Source organism: Nicotiana tabacum, chromosome 18 (genome assembly GCF_000715075.1).
Source record: "Nicotiana tabacum cultivar K326 chromosome 18, ASM71507v2, whole genome shotgun sequence".
NCBI lineage: Eukaryota > Viridiplantae > Streptophyta > Magnoliopsida > Solanales > Solanaceae > Nicotiana > Nicotiana tabacum.
Genome location: NC_134097.1, coordinates 18,903,903 through 18,925,200, shown reverse-complemented (window position 1 = coordinate 18,925,200; position 21,298 = coordinate 18,903,903). Strand labels below are relative to the sequence as shown.

Here is a 21,298-nt window from a genome sequence, read left to right as displayed (position 1 = left end):
GAAGATTAAGTAGTCTGATTTTATTTTATTTTGCTTATTCGTATTAGTTAGTGAATAAACATCATGTAATTATCGTTGTTTACATGAGTAGTAGTTTTAATTAGTATGTAGAATTAATATAATCTGTCATTGAATAAAGTTTGATAGTGGTCAAACTTTGTAGTCGGTATCAGTTGTAATTTATCAGTTGAAACGATTTGCTAAAGTTTTTAAATCAACTGACACTATACAAATTTTTAAGCTAGGCGTGAATTCATGTTTGCTACTGTATTGCAGTAACATAAGTTAGTCTTTTCATCTCTACTAATCAGTGTTAAACGACAAATAAAACGATTATTATTCGTTAATTAAGAGCATAACGGTCTAACATTCAACTCCTCTCCTTCAATTGTTTCAAGAGCATCATATCCGTAAAGTACATGCCTTCTGAAAACACACTCCGTACCAACATATATTGGTCCTTGTATACCATCTAAGCCTTTCATATTAATCTGTAAAGAATTTCAAGAAATTTTGTTTTCTAATCAAGTTGTTCAATCAAAGATTGTGCCTTACGGAATTTTTTCTTTATCTTTGAAAATACTAATATTTATTCGTATATTTCTTTTTGTATGTTAACCTATGGGAAGAAAATATGGATATTCCACAAAGCAAACTTGGATCAAAGTTCAATTGTAAAAATATTTGTTTAATTAATTCATGTACGACACATGTAATATTCAAAGAGAAAAAATATTTCTCTCATTTAAATATGTGTAAGGCAGATGTTACTACAATTTCTGGTAGTAGTAAATTAATTGAAGGCTCTGGAAGAGCTACTATAACTCTGCCTAAGGGAACAATACTTATCATAGAGAATGCAATGTTCTCCTCCAAGTCCAAGAGGAACTTGTTGAGTTTTAAAGATATCCGTCGAAATGGATATCATATTGAGACAATAAATGAGAATAATCTTGAATATCTCATCATTACCAAGAATGTCTCTGGCCAAAAGAGGGTTATTGAGAAGTTCCAATCTTTATCTTGTGGCCTGTATTGGACAAGAATTAGTGCAATTGAGGCACATTCTACCGTAAACCAAAAGATTACTGATTCCAATACTTTTGTACTTTGGCATGATCAATTGGGACACCCTCGATCAATTATGATGAGAGGAATTATAGAAAACTCAAATGTACATTCATTAAAGAATTTAAAGATTCTTTTAAATAATGAATTTTCTTGCACTTCTTGTTATCAAGGCAAGTTAATTATTAGACCATCACCAACAAAGGTTGGAATTGAGTCCCCTGCGTTTTTGGAACGTATACAAGGGGACATCTGTGGACCTATTCACCCACCTAGTGGGTCGTTTAGATATTTTATGGTCTTAATAGACGCACCTTTTAGATGGTTTCATGTGTACCTATTGTCATCTCGCAACCTCGCATTTGCAAAATTAATGGCACAAATAATTCGATTACGGGCACAATTTCCCGATAATCTAATTAAGTCTATTAGACTTGATAATGCTGCTAAGTTTTCATCCCAAGCATTTAACGATTATTGCTTATCAATTAGGATAAAAGTGGAACATCTTGTAGCTCATGTTTACACTCAAAATGGTCTTGCAAAGTCTTTAATTAAACGTCTGCAATTGATAGCAAGACTGTTACTCATGAAAACGAGGTTGTCCACTTCTGTTTGGGGTCACGCCATTTTGCATACAGCAATGCTAGTTCGTCTCAGACCGATAAATTATCATAAATATTCCCCGTTGCAATTAGTTTTGGGTCATGAACCTAATATATCCCATTTAAGAATTTTTGGATACGCAGTATATGTGCATGTAGCACTGCCATATCGCACCAAAATGGGACCCCAAAGAAGGTTAGGAATATATGTTGGGTTTGAATCGCCCTCCATTATTTGCTATCTTGAAACATTAACGGGGGATTTATTCACTGCTCGATTTGCAGATTGTCGATTCGATGAGACACTTTTCCCAAAATTAGGGGGAGAAGTTTATGAAACCAAACGGGAAATTTGTGGAAAAATTCATCATTATCTCGTCTTGATCCACATGCCTCTATTTGTGAAAACGAGGTGCAAAAGATTATCCATTTGTAGAGAATAGCAAATCAAATGCCAGATGCATTTACGGATTTGAAAAAGGATAACAAAATCACATATCCCTGCAGAGAATGTTCCAATCCGTATTGATGTCCCTGTTGGACAATCTTCTAGTGTCATAGCTAATGAGTCAAAAGCACGCCTAAAACGTGGTAGACCATTAGGTTCTAAGGATCGAAATCCTAGAAAAAGGAAAACGAATGATCAAAATGACACTACGAAATAATCTTACGAAGAAATCCACGATTTAATAAATTCTGAGATTCATGAGGAAACCACTAAGCCCGAGACTCAAGAAAATAAGGAACTATCAATAAATCCAATCGATATTGAGACAAATTTGAATCGAATTGATATAGTGGTAGATTATGTCTTTGCATATAATGTTGCATCTAGCATTATATAAGAAAGTGAGGATCTTGAACCTTAATCTATTGGAGAATGTCGACAAAGACTTGATTGGCCAAAATGGCAAGAAGCAATCCAATCAGAGTTGAACTCACTTGCAAAACGTGAAGTTTTTGGGCCTGTAGTCCAAACACCTAACGGTGTTAAGCCTGTTGGCTATAAATGAGTTTTTGTACGCAAGAGAAATGAGAAAAACGAGGTACAAAGATATAAGGCACGCCTTGTTGTACAAGGATTTTCACAAAGGCCTGGTGTCGATTATGAAGAGACATATTCACCCGCTATGGACGCTATAACTTTCCGTTATCTTATTAGTTTTGTTGTCCATGAAAAGCTTGACATGAATTTAATAGATGTGGTTACCGCCTACCTTTATGGCTCATTTGATAATGGGATATACATAAAAATTCCCGAGGGATTCAAAATGCCTAAAGCAAATAATTCAAAGTCCCGGGAAATGTTTTCAATCAGATTGCAAAGATCGTGTATGGTCTAAAGCAATCAGGACGAATGTGGTATAATCGTCTTAGTGAGTATTTATTAAAGGAAGACTATATAAATGATGTCATTTGCCCATGTGTTTTTATAAAGAAAACAACATCGGAATTTGTTGTACTTGCTGTATATGTTGATGACATAAACCTTATTGGAACTCCTATAGAACTCCAAAAGGCAATTGATTATTTAAAGAAGGAATTCGAGATGAAAGATCTCGGAAAGACAAAATTATGTCTTGGTTTGCAAATCGAACATTTGGCAAACAGAATTTTTGTTCATCAATCTGCCTACATAGAAAAGGTATTGAAACGGTTTTACATGGATGGAGCACATCCATTAAGTACTCCGATGGTTGTTCGATCACTTGATGTGAATAAGGATTCATTCCGACCTCAAGAAGAGAATGAAGAGCTACTTGGTCCTGAAGTACCATATCTTAGTGCAATTGGTGCACTAATGTAAAGATACACTACAAGGCCTGACATAACTTTTTCAGTTAATATCTTAGCAAGATATAGCTCTGCTCCCACAAGGAGACATTGGAATGGAATCAAACACATATTGCGGTATCTAAAAGGGACTACCGATATGGGCTTATTTTATGGCAATAATTGCAATTCTGATCTTGTTGGTTATGCCGATGCTGGGTATTTATCCGATTCACACAAGGCTCGATCTCAAACATGTTATGTGTTTACCTGTGGAGGCACTGCCATATCTTGGCGATCGACTAAGCAATTAATTGTGGCTATTTCATCTAATCATGCTGAGATAATTGCTATTCATGAAGCAAGTCGAGAGTGTATGTGATCAAGGTCTATAATACATCTTATTCGAGAAAAATGTGGTTTGAAATGTGACAAGTTACCCACAATTTTGTATGAAGATAATGCAGCATGCATAGCTCAATTGAAGGGAGGATTCATAAAAGGAGATAGAACAAAGCACATTTCACCAAAGTTATTTTTCACACATGATCTTCAAAAGAATGGTGATATCAATGTGCAACAGATTCGTTCAAGTGATAATATGGCTGATTTGTTCACAAAATCTCTACCGACGTCAACCTTCAAGAAGCTAGTGCACAAGATTGGGATGCGAAAGCTCAAGGATGTGAATTGATGCTCTCATCAGGGGGAGTTAATGCGCGTTGCACTCTTTTTCCCTTACAAGATTTTGTCCCGCTGGGTTTTCCTTGCAAGGTTTTTAACGAGGCAACCAAAAGGCGTATTGTTAGATATGTGTACTCTTTCTCCTTTTCTAGAATTTTTTTCCCCATTGGGTTTTATTTTAGTTAAGGTTTTAACGAGGCACATTACTTATTGAGTAGACATCCAAGGGGGAGTGTTATGAATAGAATTCTATTTAGAGTGAATGTCTATCTTGTAGAGAGTTTTACTTTGTGGCTAAGTCATTTTCCCCCCTATAAATAGAGGGGTCTTACCGCATTGTAAATCATCCCAAAATTCAATAAGAATTTCCTCTCTCTTTCTCTGCAATATTGTTCTTCTACTTTTATTGTTTTATAACACGTTATCAGCACGAGACTCTACCGTCTCAAGAAGCTCTTTGAGAAGATTAAGGTATAACTTTTCTCCTCTTTTTAATTATGACTGACATTATGAAAAGAAAGTTCGTTGCCCTTGAAATTTCGGCAAGAACTATATGATTTCTCTTTGTAAACTTTCTTTCTCTTTTTAACCAATAGAAATAAAACTTGTAGTCTAAGAAGGTGAAATATATATAAAGAAACTACATAAATAAGAAAATCCAATATTTACACTATAATTTAAATTATACAAAGAAAATATAGTAGTTTACTTATTACCATTTTAACTAAAGATATAGATATATATATATATAAAAAAATTATACTTTAAGAATGCAAGTATTTTTTGTATATTTTTTTAAAATAAAACCTATTAAGAGTAAGATAAAAATTTAAAATATTAAAGATTAGACCTAGAAGAAATATTTACACCAAAATAGTATAGAGTTTGGGTGTGGTCAAAAATTAGTTGTTCACGAGTACTAAAAATACATGTTAAGGCATACAAAAATTTTACTAAGTCTTTTAGGCAGAAAGAGGAAAATATTATAGCCATCTTAAAGGCCAAAACAGCCCAACCTAAAGAGCCTAAGGGCCAACTTAAATAGCCTAAGGGCCGATATATAAAAGCCTAAGGGCCAACTTAAAAGAGCTTAAGGGCCACAATATACAGAGTTTGAGACCTCGCTCTCACTCAACTCGGACTCAAGAGACCGATTATTCCAAGCTCGCATCGAATTGGTTTAAGCTTAGCTCGAGGATTAACAAAATCTTAAGGGGTATTATATTGATCAATAAAAACCTAAGGGTTTATTATGTTCTGAGTCCGAATCAATACTCGGACTAATTGTTTGAATCATCAAAATCTTCCGCAAATGAGAACAAAATAAAATTTGACACAAGTCGAGGATATAACAAAAAGAAAGTTTATATTCATAAGGGAAGTTTTACAAAACATATTTATACGCAAGGGGCCCTTGCACAAAAGAAAGCCTAATCTATTTTTGGGATCATATCCCCGGGGGCGCCATCCCAGGAACTGCACCTTCGGTAGCTCTATCTTTGGGAGCCTCCTCTCCATTGGCAACATCATCTTCACCTTTCCTGTCCTCGGAGCCACTCGCTATATCCTCATCATCGGAGGAGGCAAGAAACCTGGCATCGCTTTCCCGAGCCTTTGCCTCAGCTATCTCCTCGGCAAGGTCGAACCATCGGGCATGGATTTCTTCGAGGGTCTCCCTCCGGGCCTGGCACTTGGCCAAATCGTTGCTCCGTTTTTCCCTGTCAGAGGACTCCCTCAACTCGGCTTGAACGGATGAGGCGTCCCTTGAGTATACATTAATGGATTTATTAGCCGCAGTCTTCGTGTTCTCAGCTTCAGCCTTAGCTTGTACATCTTCTACCCGAGATTTAGCGAGCTCTACCTCTAACTCCTCAATTTTCTTGGCATGGGCCATACCCTTCGCCTTAATTACTTGGAGTTGTGTTTCAGCCGAGGCCAGTTGGGCTGTAGCAGCTTCCTTATCGGCAACAAGCTGATCCATGCTCTCCTTACATCGATGGCAATCAGCTTTAACTTGATCAACCTCGCCTCGGAGCTGCCCAATCTTCTCTAACTTTTGCTGCAGTTGATATATCAAAGTTTTAGTCTCCAAAATGGGGCCAAGAAGGCCATACTTTATTAAAACCACAGTTACCTGCTCATCTAGTTCGGACTTGCTTTTCCGAGCTTTGGCCAATTCAGCTAGAGGTCCTTAAGCTCCTCTTCCTTTTGGATACAGAGAAGCCTTAGGGCATTTTCTTTGCCCGAAACTTTCTTGAGCTCGGCCTCACATTGGCTCAGCTCAGCTCTAAACTTTACGATGGCCTATACGTGGAATGAAGATATATCAGTCAAAAGAAGAGAGAGAGAGAGAGAGAAAATTACAATAATAAAAGTAAGTATTTACCTGAAAGAGGAGATGTTAAGCCTCTTGAAGATGGTGGATGAATCAATAAGGTTAGTGGCATCCTCAACCCTAGAAAAGCAACCCTGAAAGGGATCTTCCTCGAGGACCTTGCTCGGATCGAGCATACGCAGAGTGTTTGCTTCTTCGTTTTCCCCCTCGGAATAAGTTGGCAAAGAAAGGAAATGACCTGTTGTCGCGGCCCCGAGCTCTTCACTCGAGACGTTCTCATTGGCTTCGGGGGTCTCTGTATTTGCCCCATAAAGTACATTTGTTGAAGACAGAGGAACGATCTCAACCTCCTGGGATGCGGAGGCCTTGCCTGAGTCTTTCTTAGGATTCTCCTCACCTCGGGACAAGGTCTCTAGTTCCGAGGGCTTGGTGGTCTCGACATGTTTCCAGGTTAGATGCATCAGAGCCGCCTCTTCACCATCATTCTCTTCGTCATCCGGGGACTCGTGGTCCGGATCTATGTCCACATGAGTAAATCTCTTCCGTAGCCTTCGAGCTGGGGCTTTCTTATCTTGAGGGTCTTCGGGCTTCAAAACCCTCTTTCTTTGGTTTCTTTACCTGCTTTCGGGATCAGGGACTCGGTCTCTTCCCCAGACGGGGAAAGCCTCATTTCAGAGACATCTCATTTGCTTGCAAATAAGCTTAAATTAGGTGGCATCACTAATAGGATAACTTACCATGATGTTTGGCCTCCCATTTACTGATCGCTACTAACTCAACGCTACATGAATGTAGGGAGAGCGGGTCGCTACAGCTTTTACCCGAATAGTGGTTCGGGATCGAATTTCCACAGGGACCTTAGAGTGGAGTTGTATTGTCTATTTAGCCTAGAATCGCGTTTGTACTTCTAATTGCACTCCTAACATGTTTGGGATTTTTATATTTAAAACTACTATTGTGATCTAAGGATTAAAGCTAAATTATGCTAAGGGGACATTGCTAGGTTGTAATTAATAAGGAGAAAGGCACTAGGGTTGTGGCCTCACCTAGGTGGTTAACTAACGGGTAGAAACTACTAAGAATAGATTGACATATTTGGGATTTATGCTATAACCGTTGCACAATTATACCCACTCTCACACCTCTCAGTAGAGAGAGTGATTTTGCCCAATTGACTCTCTCGAGACTAATTGGGTAGGCCAATTAGACCAAGCAACTAGGGTTCAAGTAGGGTGATTACTCTCTCGAGATTTAACCCATTAATTGGGACTACCATTTCTCATGGGTCCATCCCAATTCTTTGTTGGGTCAATTTTGAGGTCATAGACTCTCTTTTTCAAGAAGAGTCAAAACCCACTAAGCTAGAATCAATGTTTGCAACCACCAATCCTTAATTAAAGCATAAAATTAACCCAAATAATAAATACCCAATATCAATCTATCATTAGAAAGTAACACTCATCAATTACCCACACTAGGGTTAAGCCACAACCCTAGCTAATGGGTTTAGCTAGACATAATCGAAGAAGAAACAGAAGAAATAGAAGAAGAAATAAACATATTAATTAATAACTAAAGAGAAACTACAAGAATCTATTGAGAAATTAATGCTAAAATGCCAAAATAGGCTAAAAATTTCGTCCACACGAGCGCAGCTCTGTTCTATAAATATTACTTAACCTAAAAATGGTAAAATATTCTATTTATAGTGGGCTGGAAAAACTGGACAAAAATTTCCCCTGCAGGGTCAGTGCGGGTCGCACAATTATGATCGCGGCCTCACTGGCTGTTTGACTTCAATTTTCATGCTCTCTGAAGTATCTGGCGTGGACCACGCAAAAGTGTAGTGCGGCCTCTTGAAGGTATGGCGCGGACCGCGTGAAGATGACCGCGGCCTCGTGGCTTGCCTATGCCCAAATCTCCAACTCTCTGATCCTTGTGACGCGGGCCGCATGCCATAATGGCGCGGTCACGTGAGCTGAACGCGGGATGCACATTTCCAACAGTGGCTGCGTGGTGAGTACCCTGATTATTCACTTCTCCGAATCCCCCAGTGCGGCCGCATGCACAATTTGTGGTCCGCACTAGGCTCCTTTTTCCACCACTTCACTTGGCCTTTGATACTTGAGCAGGTTTCACTCCGTTTTGAGCTGATCTTTGACATTTGGTCACTTTGTCGCTCAAAACTGCAATCAAGTACAACCTGTGAGCATTTTGGGTCTATTTTGTAGTAAATTATACTCAAATCATAGCCAAGTAGGGGCATAAAACACGTTAAAATCCTACTTATCATTTACCCCTCGACAAGTCACGCCATTTGCACTCGTCATACGAGAAGGTCAGGGCCAACTTACTAACCCGCTCCTCGAGGTCAGGGATTAAATGTGGAATTCAAGCATCAGCTGCATGAAAGGGTGAAGGCATCACATAATGCAAGAATATAGGAACACCAAAAATGAATTTTTTACTTATGTCGAAAGTTCCATCTCTCATGGAATGACATTTTTCCACGGGGATGATGTCCGAGGACTTCTTCCCCAGATGCGAACGCAATGCACAACACAGCTGGGTCCCCAAATCCTCTTATACGATTGCAACATCACCCATGCGATCGCATTGAACAAAAACTCTGCAACCTGGAAACTGGAAATCTGCAACTCCTTAGGGCTAGAATTGATCTGTTTGATCATCCAAAATCACCCCGAGGCCCCCGGGACCTCAACCAAAAGCACAAACATATCCCAAAACATCATAAAAACTTGTTCCAATCATCAAAATACATCAAACAACACTAAAATCATAATTTCTCATCGGATTCAAGCCTAAGCTCTTCTAAAACCTCTGAAATACGCATTCGATCAAAACCCAACCAAATCGCCTCTGAATCACCTGAAATTTTGCACACACATCCCAAATCACCTAACGAAACTATTGCAACTCTCAAAATTTCATTCCGACCCTCGGATCAAAATCTCACCTATCAATCGGAAATTGCCAAAACACTAACTTTGCCAATTCAAGCATATTTCTACACCGGTCCTCCAAAACCACTTCCGATCATGCTCTTAAGTCACAAATCATCCCCCAAAGCTAACTGAATCACTGGAAATCACATCCGAGATCTCTAACTCATCCGAGATCTCTAACTCAATATTCGGTTGACTCTTTCAAAACAAGCCTTCCTTAAGGAGACTAAGTGTCTCATTTCCTTCCAAAACCAATCTAAATTAACTTTAACACGCCAAATACCGATAACGAGACATGAAGAAGCATAAAAATAGGGGAAACGAGACAGTAACTCATGAGACAACGGGCCGGGTCTTCACATCCTCCCCAACTTAAACAAACGCTTGTGAGCACGTGATTTTTTCCCTATGAAAGAATTACTCCAAAAAAATTCAAAATAAAATGATTTTACTTGGTGTGCAATTTTGAGAATTTTTGTGACATTTTTGGATAATTATTTGTATTTGTCTGTGCATGTTTATTTGTTAAATTAATAAAAAAAATACAAAAAATATGTCGCATTTTGTATTTAGGATTTAATTCTACAATTGTTAGTAATTAAGTTTGTTTAACAAAAATTGAAAATTACAAAAATAGGCATCTTTTGCATTTTTAGCATTTAATGTCCAATTATACAATTTTATGCTTAATTATTACTTAATTGTGTGTTAATTGTTATTGAAAGTTAATTTGCGCTTTTATAACTTAATAATAATTTAAGGATTTTAGAATTTAGTTTTAGAAAAATAAAAGAAGAAAAGAGAGCAAAAATATAAAAAAATCGAAATTGGGCCTCTTCTTCATTTTTTAAACTCAGTCCCAAAATACAGACCCAAAACCCTTTGACCCGACCCATTTCCACCCCATCCCTTTTTGATTTTTCAGATTTTTGTTTCACTCTTCTCACTCAACCAAACAACCCAAACCCTAAACACACCCTAAACTCTCTAGCCGTTACATTTCACACCCCCCCCCCCCTTTTCTCTTTTTCTTCTCCAAACCACCCTCTCTAACCCAAACCCACCCCAAGCCCCTCCCATGGCTGCCCCGCCTCTTCCCCCTCACGCCACACACACACACACACACTCACGCATACACCCTCGCACACACACACACACACACTGTTGCGTCGTCTTCCTCATCGTCGACCACCTGAAGCGACCACCCTACTGCAATCACCACCCTCATCGACCACCCTTTTTCCGTATAGCAGCGGCGAGCAGCAACATCGCCCAGCCACTGCTGCTCCAGCTCCAGTCTGTCTCCAAACGACCACGGCTTCGTCTCCTTCATCTTTAGCTACACCCCTCGTCGAACAACTTGGCCATGAACGACCATGGTTGCCTCACCACCGTCCGTCGCCACTGCTGCTGCGTTTTCTTCTCCAGCTGTTGCTGCTTCTGTTCTCCATCACGTTGCTGCTGCTCCATCACGTTGTTGCTGCCTTGGTATCGTCCGTGTTGTTGTTGCTCGATGTTGTTTCTTCGTCCAGCTTCGTTCAACATCCATGATGGCCACTGCTCAACCACAAACAATTGTTGCTCGACGATCTTCAGTTTCAATCCGTCGAGGTCGTTGTGTGTTGTTTTGAGTTCGTCAAGTTTAAAAGGAAGGGGAGTTTATCGTTGAAGGCAAGATCCGTTAGGGCGTTGGTAGTCTTGGTACGATAATCATTTTCGGGCAGATTTGTTTTCATTCAAGTTCTTCGTCATTCCGATCCGGTTAGTTGGTTTAAGTTTTATTTCGTCCGTAATTTGTTTGATATTTTCATATTTGAAATTAGTGTAAGTTTGTTTTATTTTTCTTATTTATTTTTAGATAAAAATGGTTAGTTTAATTATATTGTTGTTAGATCTAAGTTGAAGATTCAATTAATTATTTTTCAGTTTGTTTTATTAATTTAAAAGGATTTAATGTTAATATAAAAGAATGTTAGTTTAAATCGTTTGAATCTGTTGTTTGTTGTAGATTAAATTCGTGTTCATTTTGTTTAAAGTTCGTCTTTAATTTAGTGATTTAATGAGAAGTTATGTTTTGGTTTTTAATTTTTTTTGAATCATGTATCTTTGTTATAATTTTATTGGAGTTAATTAAAAAGATCAATTGATTATTTGAAGTTTAGTGATTTGAATATGTTTATTTGTTTTGTTTAAGCTTAATTCGAATTTGAATAAAACTTGCTTGTTATTGTTGTTGAAACTTTTCATTTATGTTCATACTTTGTTTGATTGTTCTTGAATCCGAAATTAGTATAAGTTTGATTTTCTTGTTTGTTGTTTATCATTTATGATTATTTCTTCAGTTTGCTTCATGATCTTGTTTAGTTTTAATATAGAAATTGTTGGTTGTAATGTTGTTAGATTTAATTTTAAGTTCAAATGATTATTGAATTTAGAAATCTGAATATACATGTTTGTTGTTGTTGAATCTGAAAGTAGGTTTGTTTGCTGTTAAAAATATTGTTCAATCAAGATAATTTTAGTTGTTTCTTTGTTGTTCATCATTTAGTTTGAATTTGTTGTTAAAAATTTGTTTAGAAATTGGTCATATTTGCGGTATTTTGGTTGAAATTAATTAGGTGAATTGGTTATAGCTGATGGGGGTAGTTTGGTAATTTGTAGTACGTTCAGGGGTAAAATGGTAATTTCAGTAAGGGCAGAGGGTTATTTTTGGAATTAAAATTCTGAATAATTATTTATTTTGAGTGTTTTTTCCATTAAAAATAAGATAATATTAAAATAATCAATAATGGAGGGACAAGATATAATGGTGGGGAATAATGCATTTGTTTAATATAAGCATGGGGGACAAGATATAATGGGGTATTTGTTAAATAAAGTGCGGGACAAAATATTAGGTAGTGGGATTAAAAGGGGGATGAGTGGAAGATAGTGGGTTTAATTTTTTTAATGCTGAAAGATGTTAATAAAAGGAAGGACTTGATCAGATTTTGAGGGGGGAAAGACAGAAAGAGAGAGAAAAAAAAAGAGCTGAATATTTAAGAGAGAAAGAAAAATTCTGAAAAATATTAAAACTTTCAAAAAAAAATACAAATAAAAAAGGAGCTGGAAATTAGAAGAGAGAGTAGTACACACCTGATAAATATTCTGATATACGGGTTTAAAAATTAAGGGTTAAACATTAATTAGCCTTTCAAATCTGAAAATTCCCTTGGTTTTTGTCTGTTGTTTGTTGTCGGTGTTTCTGGATTTTATTTTTGATTTTCAAATCTGTTACTGAGATTTCTGTTGACTGGATTGCTGGTTATTATTGTTGTTGCTGTGTTACGTACTACGTGGCTGACTTTCTTCTTCTTATATTGACAATACCAGGTACACAACTGTAATTTTGGCCTTTTGTAAGCTGAAATGAAGAATGGAATTTTAAATTTTTAATTTAGTTTTTTTTTATTAATTGCATTTAGGTTATTTCATGTATTATTATTCTGTAAATCGCCGTCGTTTTTCATAATTAGGCATATTGTAGCGATGTATTAAATAATGCTTTGCTTTAACCTGATTATTAGGTAGTATATATTTAAGCATGTTCATTACTGATTAAATTGTCAAATAATTAAAATAGAAGAAAATAACGTAAAAATGGCTTTATTAAATCAGTTTGGCAAAATTGATTAAGTTCCTTATTCATAAGGGTTTTAGTATCACCAACGTTAAGTTAATCGGAATCATGTAGCTAAATTCAGTTAAAACATGAATTAATTTTGCGAATCAAGTATTAGGACATGATTTGAATTAAAACAAGGTTAGTTAAGGTTAAATTATTTAATTTTTAGAAATACGCATTAGTAGTCAAGACTGTTTCTAATTCTCCGTAATTGTAAATAATTAATTTCAATAGCTCAAGTCATCTAACAATGTGAATTTAATCTAGATGGGATAATTAGTTTCTTTTAAAATATTATTTGACAATTCCATATAGTTTTTATAATTACATTTTTAGTGATATTTCATTTCGTTAAATATTTGTCTTAAACTAGTATTTAATACGTTATTTTAAGTATGTAAAAAATTGATTTTTTGTATTTATAGACAAGTTTAATAAAAAGAATATTAGTCATTTTAAGATAGTCATAAAATAAGGGAGGATTTCGCTAAAAATAAATAAATATAAACAATACAAAATTTGCAGGGTCCTCCAATCTTATTTATTTTTCTTAAAAATACTTAGATTCCGGGATGAGCCATTTAGTAAATTTCACAGTCTTACCTAATAGTATAATAACGCATAGTATTTTGGCGCATATTTAATAAGGGTATTTTCTTAAACATGGGTGTGCATTTATGTAACCCAAATCCCAATCTCGGCAGAGTCAAAATGCATCAACAAATCACGTGTACACTGGTTGTGACGTGGTTCGAGATGCGTTTTCACGACGTTGCAATTCTTGTATAAAATAATAAGAGGAATAATAATAAAAGTGGTTTTAAAATCTAAATTTGCATATAAGTTCTTAATTATTTAAAAAATCAGATAAATAAGCCAAATATAATAGTTGAGTGACCGTGCTAGAACCACGGAACTCGGGAATGCCTAATACCTTCTCCCGGGTTAACAGAATTCCTTATCCGGATTTCTGGTTCGCAGACTGTAATACAGAGTCATTCTTTTCCTCGATTCGGGATTAAAATTGGTGACTTGGGACACCCTAAATCTCCCAAGTGGCGACTCTGATATAAATAAATAAATCCCATTTCGATTGTCCTTTAATTGGAAAAAACTCCTTCGCCCCTCGCGGGGACAGAAAAAGGAGGTGTGACAGCTCTGGCGACTCTGCTGGGGACCGAACCCAGAATCTCTGGTTCAGGGTTCAAGAATTCGAGCTTAGAATAATTGTTATTATTTGACTTTATTTATTTATTTAATTTAATTTACATATTTTGGCTTAAATGTGCTAATTAATTGCCTTTACCGCTTTGATATTATGTGAACTGTATATAAACTGTGTCGAAACCCTTCTCTTCTTACCTCCGGGGAGAAGCTCGCTGGTCGAGACTCCCTATTCTGTTAGTGTCAATACCTGAAATAAGAAAGTGGCTCGGATAAGTTACAAAGTCGGATGACCCCGCGGGTCCCCGGTACGTAACCCCCTCCTCGACTCGAGTTGTCCGCTCGGGTAAGCCAGGTCTAGAACAAAGCCCAATTTGAAACTTAGTAAAACATGACTTCATGCCGGATCCCTAGTAGGAAAACGCTTATTTGCATCACGTTGCATCTGACTTAGGGGACTCAACACAGGGGTTGGGTCCGTCTAGGACTAGCAACCTGAAATGTAAAGACCATCCTGCTGCATCCTGTTTGCTTTATGCATTTATTTGCTTTAGACTTGCATGCTGACCGGCTTTGGAAAATCAGAAATTTTGAAATTGTGAAAAAAAAGGGACGAAGTAACAGTGTAGAGAATTAATTGCCTATATTTTTTAAAAAAAAAATACTTTGTATTACCATGAACAAAAAAAGTTTTGTTTTTTTTTAAAATGATTTTTTTTATTTGTTTATTTATCTACAAAAATGCCAAAAAATAAATAATAAGGAGTCAGGTTATGCCATGTTGCAAAAATAGCCGAACATTCCCTAAAGGGGCGCTGGAAGGCTGACTTTGCATAAGCAGCCACCTTTGTTTTTTTTTTTACCTTTCGGCTGGTAAAATCCCTACAGCCTTAAAATCTTCATCCCTGAAGAGTCAAAAGGCCGTATTTAAAGAATCAATTTTTCTTTTCCTCAAAATTAGGAAATAGGAAAATTAGTTTTTGAGTCAAATAAAGATTTTGCTTTTTGTCTAAATCCCTTAATAAATGTGCAGAATGTGCACGAGTAGGAATTTATCTGAGGCCATTGTAAATGGGATCCCTTCAGGCTTACGCATGTGGTGGAACGACTTAGAAGAATCAGGGCGAGATACAGTCAAGATGTACTTAGGAGACTTAGTTGGGTTACTGGACATTGTTCCAAGAGGGGACATTATAAGGGCGATAATCTCATTCTGGGACCCAACACACAATGTATTTCATTTCTCAGACTTTGAGCTCACACCGACACTGGAAGAGCTGGCAGGGTACATCGGGAGTCCCAAAGTCCCTATGAGAGAGCAGTATCTTATTGCACCAAGGACCGTGACCATACACAAATTTTTAGACACCGTGAAGATCCGCAGAGTTATACACAACCCAGAATTATCTGAAGGTTTTTGTAGTTTTGCATTCTTGTACGACAGATACGGTCATTTTGGAGGGTTCAACAATCCCGAGGGAAAGATTTGCAGCGGGGAAAACCAGCTGAAATGGGAAGGACATAGGTGTATTGCTTTCATGGTAGCCTTTCTGGGCCTTCTGATATTCCCTATAAAAGACGCGAAAATTAACATACAAGTCGCTGGGGTCGTCAGCACTTTGCTCAAGCAGAACAACAGCACTCTGGCGCCAATGATTATAGTAGACATCTTCTACGCTCTCACTGTTTGCAAAACCGGAGGAGGTTTCTTTGAGGGTTGCAATGTACTACTGCAAATATGGATGATAGAACACCTATGTCATCGCCCACAGTTCCTGAAATATGAGTCGTCACAAAAGACGTGTATAGAAGAGTTTTCCACAAGGGTCAATGGGTTTAGCCTGCCAGAAGGGGTCGCCGAGTGGGTCACTTTGTTGCATTCAGTCTCAGCAAACCAGATAGAATGGGCATTTGGGTGGCTACCCATAGATGAAATCATACACATGTCAGCCACCGAATCTCATTTGTTAATGATGGGCCTCCAAAGTATCCAGCCTTACGCACCATACAGAGTTTTGAGACAGTTGGGGCGATACCAAATAGTCCCAAAGGAAGAGGATCTCAGTGGCCAGGTAATCGAAATCGAGCCTGGTGGGCAGTTCCCTGAAGCAGTCGTTCGGAGAATCTGGAATGAATGCCAAACCCTGAAAGTAGATACTCGTGTACAAGACCGAGACAAAGGTGAAGTATCGCCAAAATACCTCACATGGTACAGAAGAGAGCTTGAGCACCAGAGACCAACTAAGAAAGCTCACGTCCAAGACTTCGCAGAATTATCGCGAGCACAATGGGGTTGGCTAGCAAAAGAGAAGGAATATCGGGACGAGATTGGAAAGTTAAAACAGCAAATTGAGGGGCTAAAATACCAAAGCAGCTTGCAAATTGATGCTGATACAGGAGAGAAAAGCAAGTTGATTCAAGAGAACAATGCCTTGAGAGCCCGAATCTGCCAAAACAGAAAGAATACCGGCGACCAACAGAAAATTCGGTCCAGTGAAAGGTTGATAGCAGAGTTGAGGAGTCAGGTCAACAAAAGCCGCGAAGACTTGGAGAGATCCAAGGCTTGTATAACAAGAATGCGGGTCAGGTGGGCCAAAGTTACAGTAGCACGGAGAGAGCACCTATGGCAAGTAAAAAGGGACTACGAAATGAGTGTTGCGACATTGAGATAGATAAACTCCATTCTCAATGATCGGGTCCTTAAACAAACCCGGGATGCTAGAATAGATAGAGAATGCTGCTATGAGTCGATAGCCCAGATGGAAGAACAAATGGAGAGGTTCCAAGATCAGCTCATTGACAATACTCGAATATTGGGACTAAAGAATCAACGGATAGAACAGCTGTGCATAGAGAGGGATAGAATCAGGGGTAGGATCAATGAGATAGGGCGCTATATCACCACGATGTGCCTAACATGTGAAGAGATGCCCCGTGATATCCTTTTTGCCTCTGTCATGGGTTATGTCCACCGGATCATGGAGGAACTAAAAAGCTTGCAAATAGGACTGGCACCAAAGCCCGCGGAAAGACCGAACGATGCCTCGCGGGCACCAAAATTCAAAGCTTTAATGTATCCCTAGCTCAATCTTGCACTTGTTTGAGTCTGTTGTCTACCCTTAGGTTCTCTTCAAACGTTCTTAAAAAGAAAAGTATGGAGTCTGTAATTTTTATTGTTTTTTTTAATGATGGCTTGTAATAGCATATTTGAATAATAAAAGTTAAAAATTGAGTCTTCATTTTACTTATTGCATGAACTACGCTTGGTCTGATTCGTGCGGGGTCACGATACGTATATATATATATATATATATATATATATATATATATATATATATATATATATATATATATATATATATATATATATATATATATATATATATATATATATATATATATATATATATATATATATATATATATATATATATATATCTGTCAGAACAAAATAAGCCGGGATGATGCATGCGGTCAGAGCAAAAGCATGTTAGAAATGATTAACTGCCTAAGAGCATTGCATCCCCCCAACGTGCAATTACAATATTTGTTAAGACTCTAACACTGACAAGTTTTTTGTTTTACCAATCATACCAGTTAGTTGTTAGAGCATACTGGCACCGTACCATTATCAAACAAGATCGAAAGGTCCTATACCAGAAAGCATGACTGGATCAGACAACAGTGTTGAGTCGGAAAAGACGACACATCAGATGTTGAAGGAAGCCATGGAAAAAATGGAAAAAATGAGGCTGGAAATAAATGAAATGCAGATAGCCTTAGCTAGAGCCCAAAAAGGGCAGGAACTACCTGTTACTCCTACTCTCCAACCAGGACACACGTTATAATATCCCTCTCCCGGTCCTTCAACAAGTTTCCCAAGCCATCACTACTATCAGGGAAGAGAGGCTTATGATCCCCAAGCTCCATCACCCAGTCAAAACCCTCCTCCACCAAATGTTCCCATCTTTGTGGCACCTCCCCCAGCCCCATTGCACAGATCATCCAGTGAGCCACTGTTTCAGGCTCACGACACACAATATTACCCCCCTGAACTCACATTCAAAGCACCCGAGCCACATACCTATAATCCCCACTTTGAGGTCCCGGTAGAGATTGAAAAGCCGGCTAAGAGCCCAGAGCAGGACGAGGTGATGCGGAAATTTAAAAGCCTGGAGCAGTCCTTCAGGAACATACACGAGTTAGGCAACCAGGTCAGCGTGGCCTACAAGGATCTATGCCTTTTCCCTGACATTCAATTACCAGCAGGGTTCAAAATGCCCAAGTTCGATTTATACGAAGGGCATGGCGATCCTATGGCACATCTACGGGGCTTTTGTAGCAAAATGAGGGGAGCAGGGGGCAAAGATGAGCTACTGATAGCTTACTTTGGCCAGAGTTTGAGCGGGTCGGCACTGGAGTGGTATACAAGACAAGATCTGAGCAGGTGGTACACCTGGGATGACTTGGCACAGGCTTTCGCAGGACACTTCCAATACAACCTTGAGATAGTCCCAGACCGTCTCACATTGCTAAATCTTGAGAAGAAATCCGGAGAAAGCTTCAGGGAATTCAGGTTCCGATGGAGATAACAGGCAGCCAGAGTTGATCCTCCAATGAGAGAGGGAGAAATGGTAGATTACTTTCTACAAACTCTAGAGTCGACTTACTTCGGTCACTTGGTGACGTCAGTTAGCAAATCATTCAATGAAGTGGTGAAAATGGGAGGTATGATAGAAGAGGGACTTAAGTCCAATAAGATCTTGAGTTACTCGGCAATTAAGGCAACAACTCAGGTCATTCAGAGCGGCACGGGAGGTGCGCTCAGAAAGAAAAGGAGAGAGGAGGTCACGATAATAGAGGCAGGCAATTGGTCCAGATCTAAAGGTCCTTCCCCTCATTTCCAACCCAAACCCCATCATCTAAACTACCCACACAATCCATACAACCCTCTACAACCCTACTACCCACCACAAGAACAACATTTTTCCATACATCACGCCCAAACTTACACCCAGCCTCCGGCTCATCCGCAATGGCATGTACCGGCTCCCCAACATACATATCTACCTCCACAAAACACATATCCACCACCGAGGGCCTACAGGAATCCTTCAGGGCCAAACTTCCGCGGAAATCAGGCTTTCAGAAATGAAAGGATGCAGAAGCCAAGAACATTCACTCCGTTGGGAGAAACCTATACTACTTTGTTTCACAAGTTGAAGCAGATAGGCCTACTAAGTCCTGTTGAAACCAAATTGCCAAATCCCCTTCCCAGAAATCCGAACCATTCAGTGAGCTGCGAATATTGTTCGGGTGCTCCCGGACACGATACTGAGAAATGTTGGAAGCTAAAGACTGTTATACAAGATCTTATTGACACAAATAGGATCGAGGTTCAGGCACTAGGGTCCCCCAACATCAATGAAAATCCATTACCAGTTCACCATGAAGCCCACATGATCGAATTAGTGCACGAGGGAGGGAAACCAAAAACACCCTCACAAATGGTAATGATGATTCGCACCAGTACTAATGAAGAGTCAACCAGTGGAAAGGCAGTGGTACAGTCGGGAAAGGTATATGACAAGCCCTTTGTGATAGTAGGGAAATGGCCATCTATTACTGCGAAAAGGCCAGAGTCAGTCAGAGCAGTGTTGCAGGGAGTAGCAAACAAACCAAGGTTGGTAGTAAAAGGGGTCCATGTGGGACCATTTGTTATCAAGTCGGTCATACAGTTGCCGATAACAAGTGAGAAGGCTGTGTCGTGGACCTACAGTCAAGTGACGGTGACGCATAAGGGGAAGGAGGTTGTAGAAAACGTATGCGAGGCACAAGGGTTAACTCGATCGGGAAGGTGTTTCGCTCCCGCAGAGTTGAGAAGGGTCAATCCTGAAACAATAAAGAAACCTGTAACAGAGGAGGAAGCAGAGCAATTTTTGAAGAAGATGAAGGCACAGGATTACTCAATTATAGAGCAATTGAGAAAGACCCCAGCCCAGATTTCGTTGCTATCTTTGTTAATCCATTCAAACGATCACTGTCAGGCCTTAATGAAGATTCTGGACGAGGCCTATGTCCCGGACAAACTCTCAGTGAACAACTTGGAGAAGGTAGCGCACAAGATCTTTGAAGTAAACCGAGTGACGTTCTCTGATGATGAGTTACCGGTAGAGGGTACTGAGCACAACAAAGCACTCTATCTGATAGTAAAATGCGAAGAATCGGTGGTCACTCGAGAATTAATTGATAACGGGTCAAGTGCCAATATCTGTCCTTTGGCCACTCTCAACAAGCTAAAGGTTGTTGATGACAGGATCCACCAGAACAGTGTCTGTGTCCGAGGTTTTGATGAGGGAGGCATTAACACAGTAGGTGATATCGTACTGGAACTAACCATTGGCCCAGTCGAGTTCACCATGGAATTTCAAGTAATAGATGTGGCAGTGTCGTACAATCTTTTGTTGGGGCGACCATGGATCCATGCAGCTAAGGCAGTGCCTTCTACACTGCATCAAGTGGTCAAATTTGAATGGGATAGACAAGAGATTGTGATACACGGGGATGACGGCACATACGCTGTCAGTGATGCTATTGTGCCCTTCATAGAAATCGACGATGATAAGGGCCCGTGGGTTTATCATGTTTTTGATGCAGTCTCGGTAGACAAAATTCCTGAGGGCGAGGGCCTTCCACTTCCCAGAATCACAGCCGCAGCCTTCATGATAGCAGCAGAAATGTTGAATAATGGGTTTGTACCAGGGAAAGGTCTGGGGGTTGATTTGTAGGGAATGATCCAGCCAGTTTCTTTGCCCAAGAACCTGGAAACTTTCGGGTTATGATTCAAGCCTACCGCAGCGGATGTGAAGCGAGCCCGAAAATTAAAGAAAAGAGTTTGGGTCCTTCCTAAACCAGCCCCATGCCTGTCCAGATCATTTGTCAAAGCATGGTGCAGAAAGTTACCAGTCCCGGAAGTTCTTGGACCTCTGATGGGGCCAAACGGAGATTTGAATGAAAGCTTTGAAAGAGTGTTTGCCGA

The 21,298-nt window shown here is 39.0% G+C and overlaps 1 protein-coding gene across 1 annotated transcript in view; it reads left to right on the top strand.

The window, feature by feature from the left end:
- The window catches only part of LOC142172436 (uncharacterized), a 582-nt gene extending 573 nt beyond the window's left edge, over positions 1-9 (top strand). The window contains exon 1 of the mRNA XM_075236049.1: positions 1-9. This exon is cut by the window's left edge and continues 573 nt beyond it. Within this exon, the coding sequence (XP_075092150.1) occupies positions 1-9 (9 nt within the window).
- Positions 10-21,298: the final 21,289 nt, after the last annotated feature.